Genomic DNA, 12,263 nt, shown 5'->3' with positions numbered 1-12,263 from the left:
AGGGAGGGGGGAATGAGGGAGTTGAGAGACAATGGCTGTGTGCGACTGAGGGAGTTTATACACACTTTCATTTGGCTTCTGAACATTGTACTAGTATCTGACACATAGAAAGAGAGCTTAGACAGATCAGGGATGAGATCCATGAGATGAATATAACATTCTCGGCACTGCTACATCTCAGCTTCACACACACTCAGACAGTTGGATGTCAGATCTGCTGTGCCTCCCTCCACCTCTCCTGGATAAAGACCTTATCTGCTTGTAGCTTTATTCTCCGCATGCCAGGAGGACGTCTCTGTGTGAGCTCGTCCTGGAATGTCAGTGTGGAGGCTGGAGTGCAGAGAGCAGCTAAGTGCAGCGTCAGACAGAAGAACAATCACCCTAAATCAGAAGGTTCACAGTCGGAACCAGAGGCGACCAAAATAGTGTTAGAATTATATCTGTGAAATGCTGTATTTTTGTTAATAACAATGAGTTAGAAAATGTGTTATTTAAAAAACAAAAGTAAAGACAGGCACTACTAATGTGAAATAATAATGAAACATTCATGCATCCCAAAACAAAGAAAAAAAACTGTTGGATGCGTACACAGGACTCCACATATAATATCAAGTTTATTTATAGATCAAAAGTCAGACAAACCATAACCACAGGACATCAATAGAATAAAAACACTTAAAGTACATCCAAAGGGGTATACAGTGCCACCTAGGGCAGAAATATGCCCTGGACTCCCTGTCTCAATCTGCCTGAATAGTAGTGATACAATAATTCATAAACCATAAATAACAAGATATGGCTCCAAAGCGAAAAACACGATGAATGAGGCAAAAAGTGACCTGTGCAAAAAGAGCCCTATTGCAGTGTTGCCCACAAGCCTAACATATACAATATCCGAGCGGAATCCATAAAGCCATATGCGGGAGGCGAGCAGGCATAGTCAGAGAGAGAGGGAGATAAGCAGACCCCACGCGTATATCGTCACCTATTCGGCGACTTCCTCAGGGGTGCCCCAATTTTGTGTCTCGGCTCAGATTTATTACCAATTCTGCAGCATGAAGGCCGTGCATCAGTTTTGATTAATCTGGTGCCCTCTACACACTACACAGACAAACTGCACATAGTACAGACTGCACTAGTTATGATAAATGATAAACAACCTGGTGCCCATCCTGTAAATGTCCATAAGCTGGAGAGTAAACAATGCTACCAGGCCACAGGACCAAAGGAAAACCTATATATCTGACAAATCTACTGCAAGAGGAAATCCTGCAGACGGGTGGGTTTTGTTTTTACGGGACATATATTAAATCTACACAGAGTTCATTCAAGACACAAGAATGTGTTAAATACTTCACACAAAGAATGAAATGAGAAAAACTTGTGGAATGAGCACAGATCTGTAGACCGAAAATACTTACGAGTACTGTGTCAGCAAATCAATATCGTTGTGATTATTAAAGGTATATTTTTCTCCCAAATGATACAGTTTCTCCAAAGCTTCATAAATAAATATAATACAAATGAGAGCAGCAAACGCTTCTTCTGTAAACCGTGTGATGTAGCAGACCAGACTACTTGCATCTGTGGCCACCAGCAAGAGACACAAGAAGGCCGTCCATAGACCTATACTTGTGCGCAGAGACAGGTAGGAAAGGTCATACTCACTGTAAAGAGCAGAAGAGAGAAAAATGGAAGTTTTTAAAAAAAAAAAAACACAACATTAACTAGTGCTTATATGAGGCTTATTAACCGCCTAAGACTAGATACAGTCAGTCCCAGGGTTATGTACAAGTTCTGGGTTACATACAGACAGGTTCTGTAGGTTTGTTCTTAAGTTAAATTTGTATGCAAGTCAGAACTGTATATTTTATTACCCCCACCTAAAAGGTTTTTGGTCTCTGTGACAATTAGATTTTAAAAGTGTTGGGTTGTCATAAAAACCAGGATTAACAATAAAGATTAATTACAGACACCTGTGATAACTGTTACAGCTGATTTCTGTAGCCAGGGACTAAAGTACAGTAAATTAAAGAGGTCCCTTTGTAACTAGAGGGCGTCTGTAAGTCAGGTGTTCTTAAGTAGGGGACCGCCTGTATTAATGTCCTATACTTAGGATTGGTCTTCATAATCAGATAGATGGGCGTCCAAAATGCAGCAACTGGATCAGCAGTGTATACATTATAGTGATAGTTTCAGATGAATATAACTCCATTCATTTGTATTTTATGAGATGGAGGCTTCTTACAGGACAAACCCAGCTGTTAGTGTCTGCCAAAATCCACTCTACAAAAATGTCTTTTTTTGGTCCAATTTGCACTATGAAATTGATGTACAAGTCTACTCCTTTAACTAATGTGGTGTATCATCAGGATAGACTGGTGAGGGTCTCAATGCTGGGTGACCTACTGATCACATGAAAATGACCCACTCCGAAATCCATTATCACCAATGAGTGGACTGCCAGGTCGAGCATGTGTCATGTCGTTCCATTCAATAGCATGCGAGTGTCAGGAACGCCTGGCTATCTATCACCCCCATTCACTATGGGAGTGCCGCTATGCTCAGCAATGTATGACATTCCCATACTACTAAATGAAGAGGAAGGGTGAATGCTCATCCTATCACTACAACCAATAGGCAGAACTGGACCCCTGTTCTCCAGATTGCTGGACCCTCATTGGTTAGATAGATATCCTATGGAAAGGGTAACATTTTAAAAAGTTGGTTGAACCCCTTAAACACTTGTAGACACCTGGAGAGATTCTGGGGTTTGTAAGAGTAGTGAATGGGGTTACGTAAACTACAGCATCACATAATATTGCTGTAAACGAAACTTGCTAAAAGGAAATTATAAGCTTATACTAGACAAAGAGCCCAAGTGAGCCAGATTTATGCATTTCATTACATTCTTCATTGTACACATGAACGGCATGTACAAACTGAGTCACTGTCTTAAAATGATGGGAATGCATGACGCACTTCGGTAAGCAACTCAAGCCTTTCCACAAAACCTGTATTCAACGGTAATCCTCCACTACAAAAACAAAAAGGTAGTGAAACTGGTTTGTGGGGAACATGTCAGAGAAGGCTGACTCATACACACCTGCAAAATTTATACAGTATTTTTTCAAACACCAACACAGGCCCGGTACTTCCCAATATCGTGAGAGGTTGTCCAGCAAAGAGAGAATAGGCAATGCCCGTTAGTGATGCTCCAAATAGAGACTCTATTGCACTCTGAGAGAAACAAAAAAGAATTTATGTGGCGTTTACAGTGAAAGCCAGGCAAACACATAAAACGTTAAAAAAAAAAAAAAATTAAAAAAAAAGTCAAAACAAAAACACACACATACAAAAAAACATGGTACATATTTTTAACCCTGAAAAGAAAAGCTACATTTTTCATTTGCAAGACACAAAAAAAACCCACAAAAATAAAAATCACAATTGATCTGAAAATCAAGTTGCATGATTTAGAAGGTAATGTGATACTACTTATGAGAACAATTAACACAGTTTGTTAAAACTGATCTGGACAAAAAGAAAAAAAAAAACAACACAAAAACATACAGTACATAAAATACAGAACACACTGAGTTCCAGACCAATTTTTGTCTCACAAGGAATAATAAAACTGTATTACAATACATGGCTTAACCTCTGTGTCTCTATCCCTTACAACCGATGACCCATACAATTTACATAGTTGCCGGAATAGAAATTATTGCTAGTGAAGAGTTTGTTTTTCAAGAATGCCATTAAATATTAATGTAATAAGCTGTCACTATAAAAATATTGAGGATACATAACCACACTTTTCTATCATTGTATATAAAAATCTACATTTTTAAGGATTTGGACAAGTGATTTGGTAATAAAGTGTTCAGCCCATCACAGTTTATAGTGATGCAAGAGACAGAATTTTACATTTTACATTATACAGAATCTACTGATACAATTCTCATAGGCAACGTCATCAAGCTGTCAGACTTCACAAAAATAGTCCTAGATTTATACAGCAATATTTGATGTGCCTTTCGTTTTTTTTTTTTACTGTAGTGATAGATATATTTGATATTTAAAAAGAAAGAACTTTGAGGCCTAAAAAAAAAAAAAAAAGAACAGTTCCAGTAATTAAAGGAAACCTACCACTTCCAATAGGGCTTCTAAGCAGCAAATGCCGTGCACCAGCTCAAACTCTTTAGTAATCTTTATATACGAAGGTATATATGCACGGTGGTACGCGTTCTGTGCACCATGCACGCAACCGTGCGTGCGACTGAATAGGAAGCTTCATCTTCAGGCTGGCAATGGCTTCCGATGTTTAATTATTCCCCCCTCCTTCAGGTGCCGAGAGCCATGATGTCACCAAGCTCTCAGCACTTATCGCGCATGTGCAGACACCAAGCCTTGCACAGCCGGCCGGCGATAAGTGCAGAAAGCTTGGTGACGTCACGGCTCTCGCAACCTGAAGGAGGATGGGTAATATGAAGGAGGTGGGAATAATAAAACATCGGAAGCCATCGCCAGCTCGAAGATGATGTCGGGTCGCACCAGAGGGCTCATTTACTTATGTAAGAAAATAGTTTAGTTAGGCCTCGGCGAACTTTAGTTTAGCTAAAAAAAAAAAAAAATATGTGTCGGCATCAGCATTAAGTAGCCTATAGGGTGGTCTGCTCGCATGATTTCATCATGCGAGCATGTGGTAGGTTTCCATTAAAGGGGTTGTCTAGACAAGGTCTTTCCCCCCTTGGGACACAATGCGGAGTCACAAGCCAAGGCAACCTTCAGATTACACATGGGTATGGTACACAGGTCCTAATAATAATACAGGGCCTGTGTACAGCAGCCCTAGGAGGCTGCACCCACCCAGCATGAAGTCTCATCTCTCCCTGTACGCTGGACAGGAAACACTGCCTAGACAACCACAAAAATATAAAGGAACCGAATCTGCACACTATCTACACTTTTTTTTGTGTGGGGAAAATGCTGCTTGGTTTTCACATGGCCATAACAAGGTAACAATATAGAAGCCCAACTATGGAGATATTTTAGCACTTAGACCACAAATATCACAGGGATGGGAAACATAACATTTATAACATTATGGCCATGTGACCCTGTAATATCGCTAGGTTCACTGTATGTAGATAACCCATCACCTAAAACAAAAAAAAAAAAAAACTGTGTTGAGGGGAAAAATACCTGCACAAGTTAGCTTATTAGGAAAAGAAACACCCAAAAGAGAGATTACATAATCCAAAGAACAAACAAGACCTGGTTGTACATGAAGATATCAATAAAAACTTTGCCTGGTGTAGTACTCTCTGCAGATCGCTGTGGCCCCATTTCTTGTTTATGGACTCTCTGCCGTCAGGGATAACACTGTTTTTACCTTATACCTTGCATCTTCTGTTCACTTGGTCTCCCCCAAACTGTATCAGGGCTGTGAGCAGGGGGTAGGTCAAATACTGTGGGGTAGACTCTTTGGATCAAGCATGAACATGTGAGACAAATGCACAAGGACACCTTCCTGAGAAGGTCTAATAAAAACCTGGGCACTACCAATCTTTCTTTTTGTACTCACTATTCTGTTATGTGTGGCTTCTCCCAGAAGACCTCCAAAAGTGATTACAGGAGACATACAGGCACAGTATAGGAAAAGAACGGAGGCCAGGCACTGCAGGCTTAATGCATCCTTGAAGTCACTCAAGAAAAAAGGAGCTTTCCTTTTGATGTCAAGCATCAAACCACCAAAAAGCCTAAATAGGTGAGATGAAACTTGTCAAACTGTACACTGCAGGAGTCTAACTACTTGCTTAGTTATGGTTCTGATTTCCTTTGTAGTAAAGGAGATGTCTACCCACATGAAAGATATTAACTACACCCTATGAAGGGGTACAATATCTTGTACAACCCCTGTTCAGGAGATACTCAGTCTCTGAAGTTACATTTTAATTGAAAGCCATAAAGCGCAAAATGTAACCAGCAAAATACAGAGCTATATTCAATGCCTAGTGAGCTCCGAGAAGTGACTATCACCTGAATGAAGTCTCCAGTTATTGTAACCCTTGTAGGGTGCTCTCACACCGCGCCTTCTTGGACAGTTTTTAAAGGCACTGAAAATGCATGCGTTTTTCTATGTTAGCCATGCGTTTGGCCGGTTTTAATCCGTTTCATAGTTGCTTACACTTCCAGAAATGAAGAAAAACCAAACACATGGCTAACATACAATAACGCATGCGTATTCAGTCCGTTTAAAACGGTCCAAGAACGCACAGTTTGACAGCACCTTTAATCAGCTTCAACCATATCTATGAGGTCAGTTCTCCTATGAGGCTGCAGTCAAACGTTTCACTAGCATGGAGTTTCCCAACGCACCGCAACAAACACACAGCGCACTGGGCTTGACGCGAATGCATATGCATTTCCAGTGAAACAAATGTGATCGCTCATCAACAACCGGTGTCTTGTATTGTTTAAATGCAAGACCCGAGGTACTGGTAACTCACCCTAGCTTTGTTAGGGACACAACGCTAGCGAAACGTGACCACAGTCTTAGGGTTGCCAATGTAATATTTAATATGGGTACACAGCTCCATAAGCCTTACTTGCTTTTTTTCTCTCTTTCTCAACGGATAACCATTAGTTTATTATTTTTGGGATGTCACTATATTTAAATTGGGCAAAGGCCACTGTATTCCCACAATTTACTATACTGACTGCAAAAAGGAAAATATACACAATATGGCAACATTATGCAAGAAAATCATACAGTATATAATAGTTGCAAAGGAGCATCATGGAAGCTATTAACAAAATGCAACAAAAACCAATGGTCATATTTGGCTCTACATACCATTCCCTATCTGTACAACATAGCAAAGACATATTAGAGCAGCAAAAGCCACCAGAATATACTCAGAATGTGTCTAGAGAGGCCTACAGGCGCCATGCACTAATGGTATCAGAAGTAAAAATAGATTTGTTACGGAATTCAACATCTGATCTTCATGTTCTCATAGAGGAATATGTGACATGTGTGTGGTGTGTCCTGCCTTCCCTTTCCTCAGTCTTCGGCTACCTGCACATGAATACTTGCATACTTCAGTGTGTTTAAGGTGTTTTATTGGCACTGGGTATACTCTAAAATTTTTCATCACTTTTTCAGTGCTACATAAAACACAGGGACCTCTGTATCAAAACAGATTTTTTTTAATTAAATGGGCAATAACCAAATGGGGCAGATTTATAAAAAATGTCTAAGGTAAGACAGTGTAGAGTGACTGGACAGTCTTATGATGCATCACAGTGCCTGGTGATATGGTGTAGCATATCGGCGCATTCACTCATGGCATTGCAGAGCATTTCCAAAAGCAATTCAAATGCCTGGGGCAGGACTCAGTCTGATCCATCAAAACCGCAAAAGCGTTTAGGCAGAGCCCTGTCCCCGGACATATGCATTGTGTTTGTAAACGCAATGCAAACACAATGTGTGAATGCACCCAAAGACTGTCTAGTTGTATTTGCACCTCCAATAGTTGGCTTATTTTACACCAGAAAACTGGGCCAATATTATGTCTGGTCTGCATTATTTTTCCCACACATACTTTATGGTGCAAAAAAACGCACCTTTAGTTGTACCAGTCATAGAAGTGCTCAAAATGTCTAAACCTAAATGTGGCGCAGACATTTTGTAATGCAAATTACTAGAATTCTGTTGTTATAAGATGACTAGATCTGCCCCTGTGGCTTTAGCTTCTATTTTTAAGATAAAACTACATGGGGCTTAACTCGTGACACATTCTGAGGCCATAATTGCTGAGAAAAAAGGGAAAACCTTAACATAAACATATTTATATAGGTTTATTTTATACAACAACATGGACAGTGTCCACTTAACAACAAGCATGCATTGTACATTGGTGGGTGAATTTGCATTTTGTTAGAATAGTTTCACAATTTCCTTTTTATATATTTGCCTTACATTGTCAAAATGAAGATATTCAGATTGCAAACCCCTATTCACAACGCTTATAAGCAGTGCAATCTAAATCCTCTAAAAGTATTAACTCCTCACGCTATAAAACATACATGAAAGTAATAGAAAGAAGCGGGTTACAGATACACACCTTCCAGTTCTCTGAAGCTCGGGGCCAGCATGATGCTGCTCCTCCTTTATCGTCTCACCTGTTGGGGTGGAACCATTTGGTATAGTAGGGATCTTGCGTTTTTCCTGTTGGAGTACAGAGAAATATTTTACTGCGGCTTACAGAATAGAGGGTTATTTCTCTTATTTTCCCCTTCTCCAAGCTTTTTGCACCTCATTTGTCTTTGTCGTTTTGGCTCTTTGTCAAATGCAGGGTTTTTTTTTAGCAAATTTAGAAAAGGCGCAAGTTTGTTTCGCAAATCATACCATTGCCGTTCCTAAGCATGGTTGGGACTGGTGTGTTATTGCTCAATTATTTGTGCCCATATAGGCACAAATCAATGCTAAATGAGGCACAAACATCTGGAAGCAGGAGAAATACAAAGAGAAATTAGGCACAACCCAGGATCACTGCTACACAGCGAACTGCTGGAAAAAGGCAGTTACGCAAATACCCCAAAATCACTCAAATACAACCAAAAAAGGCACATCAGACCAAGATCAATGTGCACTATTAATTTGGCAAAAATATTAAACATGCAAGAACCAAAAGATCAAGAAGGACTTAAACTTTAAATGTAACTCATAACAGGGAGACCATGGAGGGCTCTTACCTGGGAAGGAACGCTTTTTGGTGGCTCAATACGTATGGAAGGATCCCACTCTCCTGGAGGTAGGACGGTTACTTGGTCTAAAAATTCATCTATTCCTGCAAGAAGATCATTTCTATCTTTTGCCTTGTAGGCTACATCATGAAATATCTGTAATGAAAGTAAACAATTGATGAGACATAAGAGTAGTCCAAACCCTTTAAAGAGAAGACCCCACAGACATAAGGACCACACTTAAAAGTTCATGAATCATGCCTGACGCTGCTTTTAGAAATTACTCAAGGCCTAAAAGGAAATCTACCATCAAAATCCGGCATGATAAACACTAGTAGAAGGGCTGTGAAGTGTCTTACCAGAGCCCGTTTGTGCTGTAACTTCACTGGCTGTTACACTGTGTGGCAATACAGCAGGCATGGGGAGAAGGTGGAGGGGGGGGAGTAGCAAGGTGGTGGGTAAGACAATAACAGCTTCACAACGGAGGGGCTCTGGTAACCTACCCCATAGCCTTTCTGGATCATTAGCATCATTTTAAAAGTTGATTGTAAAGGAAGGAGGCCATGGATAACAAATATAAGAATATTGATCCAGACACCATGACTAAGTCAATGAGTAAGTGCACCTGCTGTAGCATGCTTGATTTTGAGGTTTGATTTCCTTTTAAACCCCTACAAAAAGCTTAAAATAAATGTACTGTCCATTCCTCAGACTCCAGCATGGTCTCTGTTTACATGCATATTGTGTAGTATTACTGGCATTGTAGCTTATTGATAATGGGAGCCAAGTTTTACCAACTGGCTGCAGCAGTCACATTTAGTAATGCAAGTAAATGGAGAACTGAATATGAAGCAGTCTTGGAATTCTTGGGTAATGGACAGGCGAGTATGTATTATTTATTATAATGAGAATTCCTTTATTTATATAGTGCACACAGATTACACAGCGCTGCACAGAGCTTGGCAAATTATTCCCTCTCCCCAATGGGGCTCACAATCTAATTAATGTTCTATGTTCTGTGTGTGGGAGGAAGAACATACAATCTCTTTGCAAATGTTGACCTGGATGGTACTTGAACCAGGACCTCTGCGCTGCAAGGCTGTAGTGCTAACCACTGAACCACTGTGCTTAATATTTTAGGCTATTTTAAGTTTTTTTTTTTAATGGTACATTCCATGCAGATTCCTTATAAATGAAAGTCTGACACCTCTGAGTGACACACAGGTCCCCATTGACAGCAGAAGACTACCTATTCTTTATTCAAGACCGAGGCTGCAGCAAAAGGCTTATACGTGGAATTCTATAATGGAGCAGATGGGGAAACTTTATTTTGACATTTGGTTTCTCTTTAAAACTTTGTTCAGTTTTGGAACTTGAAAAATAAATTAAATAAAAATCACTTACTTCATCTGTCATTAATGTTGCAATAGACCTTCCTATTTCATGGTATTGAGCAGCCTTTCCAGTTGGACCCAATAATACAAACAAGAACCTGGTAGGAAAAAAAGAAAAAAAAAAAAAGTTAGTTAATCTGGACTTACCCCAAGACGGATATTTGAAGATAGTTCATAAAGTTCTTGGTTTTTGTAGATGGGCCCTATAGGGAATTATAACAGTGGCACTCCCCTTTCTGTAGTTCAGCACAGCTCCTTCCACCATCAATGTTTATATATACACACATATGTCAGTAGCTGTGGATGTCATGCCCAGAGGGGACAGGAGGCGAAGTGCTGAACCAGACACAGGCAACTACAGCTGGTCATTTTCATTCCTCTCCTGGGCTCATATACAAAGAAACCCTGATCCCGGACAACCTCTAACTTTACAGAATAGCAAGTGTCAGTTTATTATTAAGGCGAAGGCTCAGAGCGAGACACTTTTTTTTTAAATGTACACTGCAAAAAGATATAAAATTACAGTAAGAAGGCAAATTAAAATGAGTATTCACAATTACTTCAATTCACCTACTATAAACACACATTTCTTCAATTGGATGTTATTAAAAAGAATCACCAGTGTGAAGATTATTTTCATAAACGTAGCCATTAGAAACAAGATAGTTCTCCTTGGTTACAACTTTTTTTTTTTTTTTAAACATCCAAATGTATACATACGCCAGATGAATTAAATGTCAATGCCCAGATGAGAATACTCCTTTAAGGGCACTTTTTTTTCCATTTTTCTTATCTTAAATGCAATGGCAACACTTTTGCCCTCACCTGGTATATGAACAACATGACCAGGGAATCCCTTTTAACTATAGCACAGTATAGAAGAAGCTGAATTTGTCTGTATTTAAGAGTGACCCAGGTTATTTGTGATCTAGGATTAAAAAGGGGGCAGTCACGCGTTTCCGTTGGAAAATCTGTCGGGCGTCCATCCATGTCTGAGTGAGGCCAAAGATTGACAGCAGGGACGTACAATCAGAAAAGTAGGAGGATATCCTATATCCTGACTGTGTGGGGGGGGATATAAGCAGAACACAAATTGCTTTTGATTTAATTAGTTCATGGCTTGGACACTTTGTACAGATAAAAGGCTGTGAAATATTGGTTTATGGATTACAGTTGCTGATAAACGTCCTCCTGACTGGGGAGGCACAAAACAATAATGTGAAAAGCTCAATTGATTTTACATCACATGGATTCCTTCAGCACTGGAGCGGAAGTGTCTATCTTCTTTCCCACAGTAAAAGAGATAGAGGAATAGTAAATTTCCAACGAAACTGAAGCAGTCACCTCTCAACACTTATTTATATGCACTAAATAGTTATTAGTTTTACAAGATGGGAAAAAACGAGGTATTCCTCCTGTGCAACCTTCAATAAGACAGCGCTCCATGCATCAATGTCTGACTTGCAGGAAGCCTAGTGACAAGACTTGGGGCAAGCATCTTATAAAAGAAATAGACAAAGCTTCTGAATAATTGCTCCTCATCCGTAGTGTTATAAACACTGTTTCTTCAGGTTTATTGCAGCATTAGTTAGAATGTCATCTGTGTGACTTCTGAAGAGTGATATGATGGGTCATGTAATCCTACGCCTGTCATGACTTGGATTGTACAGTACACCAATAATCATGTGGGAACACTGGTGATATGGGAGTTTTAACTCTGTATAGTGCACTGGAGAAATAAGAGCTAACAGTTTTAACTCTTAGCACTTTATACAGCTCTTTATCTGTGGAAATCCATCCTATTCTTACTTCTCATAGTTGCTGTATATTGTTATAAAAAACTTCTTTAATTCCCCTTGTTCACTTGGTCGCTCCACAGAAACACCTGCCTCCTCTTTCCTTCCTACACATATCCTATGCCCCGGCACCAGACATGCGCCTAATCGCAACACAAGCACAGTGCATCTGGAAATTCTTCTTTCGCCTAGACACCAGATTAACAAGCACAGAGGGGGAGATTTACCATAAGTCTCTTGGAGCAGAAGTATTCTAGTTAACCAGGACAACCAATCACAGCTCAGCTTTCATATTCCCACAGCCGTTTATAAAATT

General features: G+C 39.8%; 1 protein-coding gene across 15 annotated transcripts in view; it reads right to left on the bottom strand.

Moving 5' to 3' along the window:
- SLC4A7 (solute carrier family 4 member 7) overlaps positions 1-12,263 on the bottom strand; it is a 92,849-nt gene that overhangs the window by 17,323 nt on the left and 63,263 nt on the right. For all 15 annotated transcript variants that reach the window (XM_072153590.1, XM_072153591.1, XM_072153585.1 and 12 more), the window contains 6 exons: positions 10,162-10,249; positions 8,767-8,913; positions 8,136-8,239; positions 5,591-5,765; positions 3,107-3,240; positions 1,422-1,667 (listed from right to left, as the gene is read on the bottom strand). In XM_072153590.1, coding sequence (XP_072009691.1) covers positions 1,422-1,667; positions 3,107-3,240; positions 5,591-5,765; positions 8,136-8,239; positions 8,767-8,913; positions 10,162-10,249 — 894 coding nt within the window. The remainder of the gene's footprint in view (positions 1-1,421; positions 1,668-3,106; positions 3,241-5,590; positions 5,766-8,135; positions 8,240-8,766; positions 8,914-10,161; positions 10,250-12,263) is intronic.

The sequence above is a fragment of the Engystomops pustulosus genome, chromosome 5 (genome assembly GCF_040894005.1).
Source record: "Engystomops pustulosus chromosome 5, aEngPut4.maternal, whole genome shotgun sequence".
In the NCBI taxonomy this organism is placed as follows: domain Eukaryota; kingdom Metazoa; phylum Chordata; class Amphibia; order Anura; family Leptodactylidae; genus Engystomops; species Engystomops pustulosus.
The sequence above is the reverse complement of the archived record's forward strand: the minus strand, read 5'-3'. Positions and strand labels throughout refer to the sequence as shown.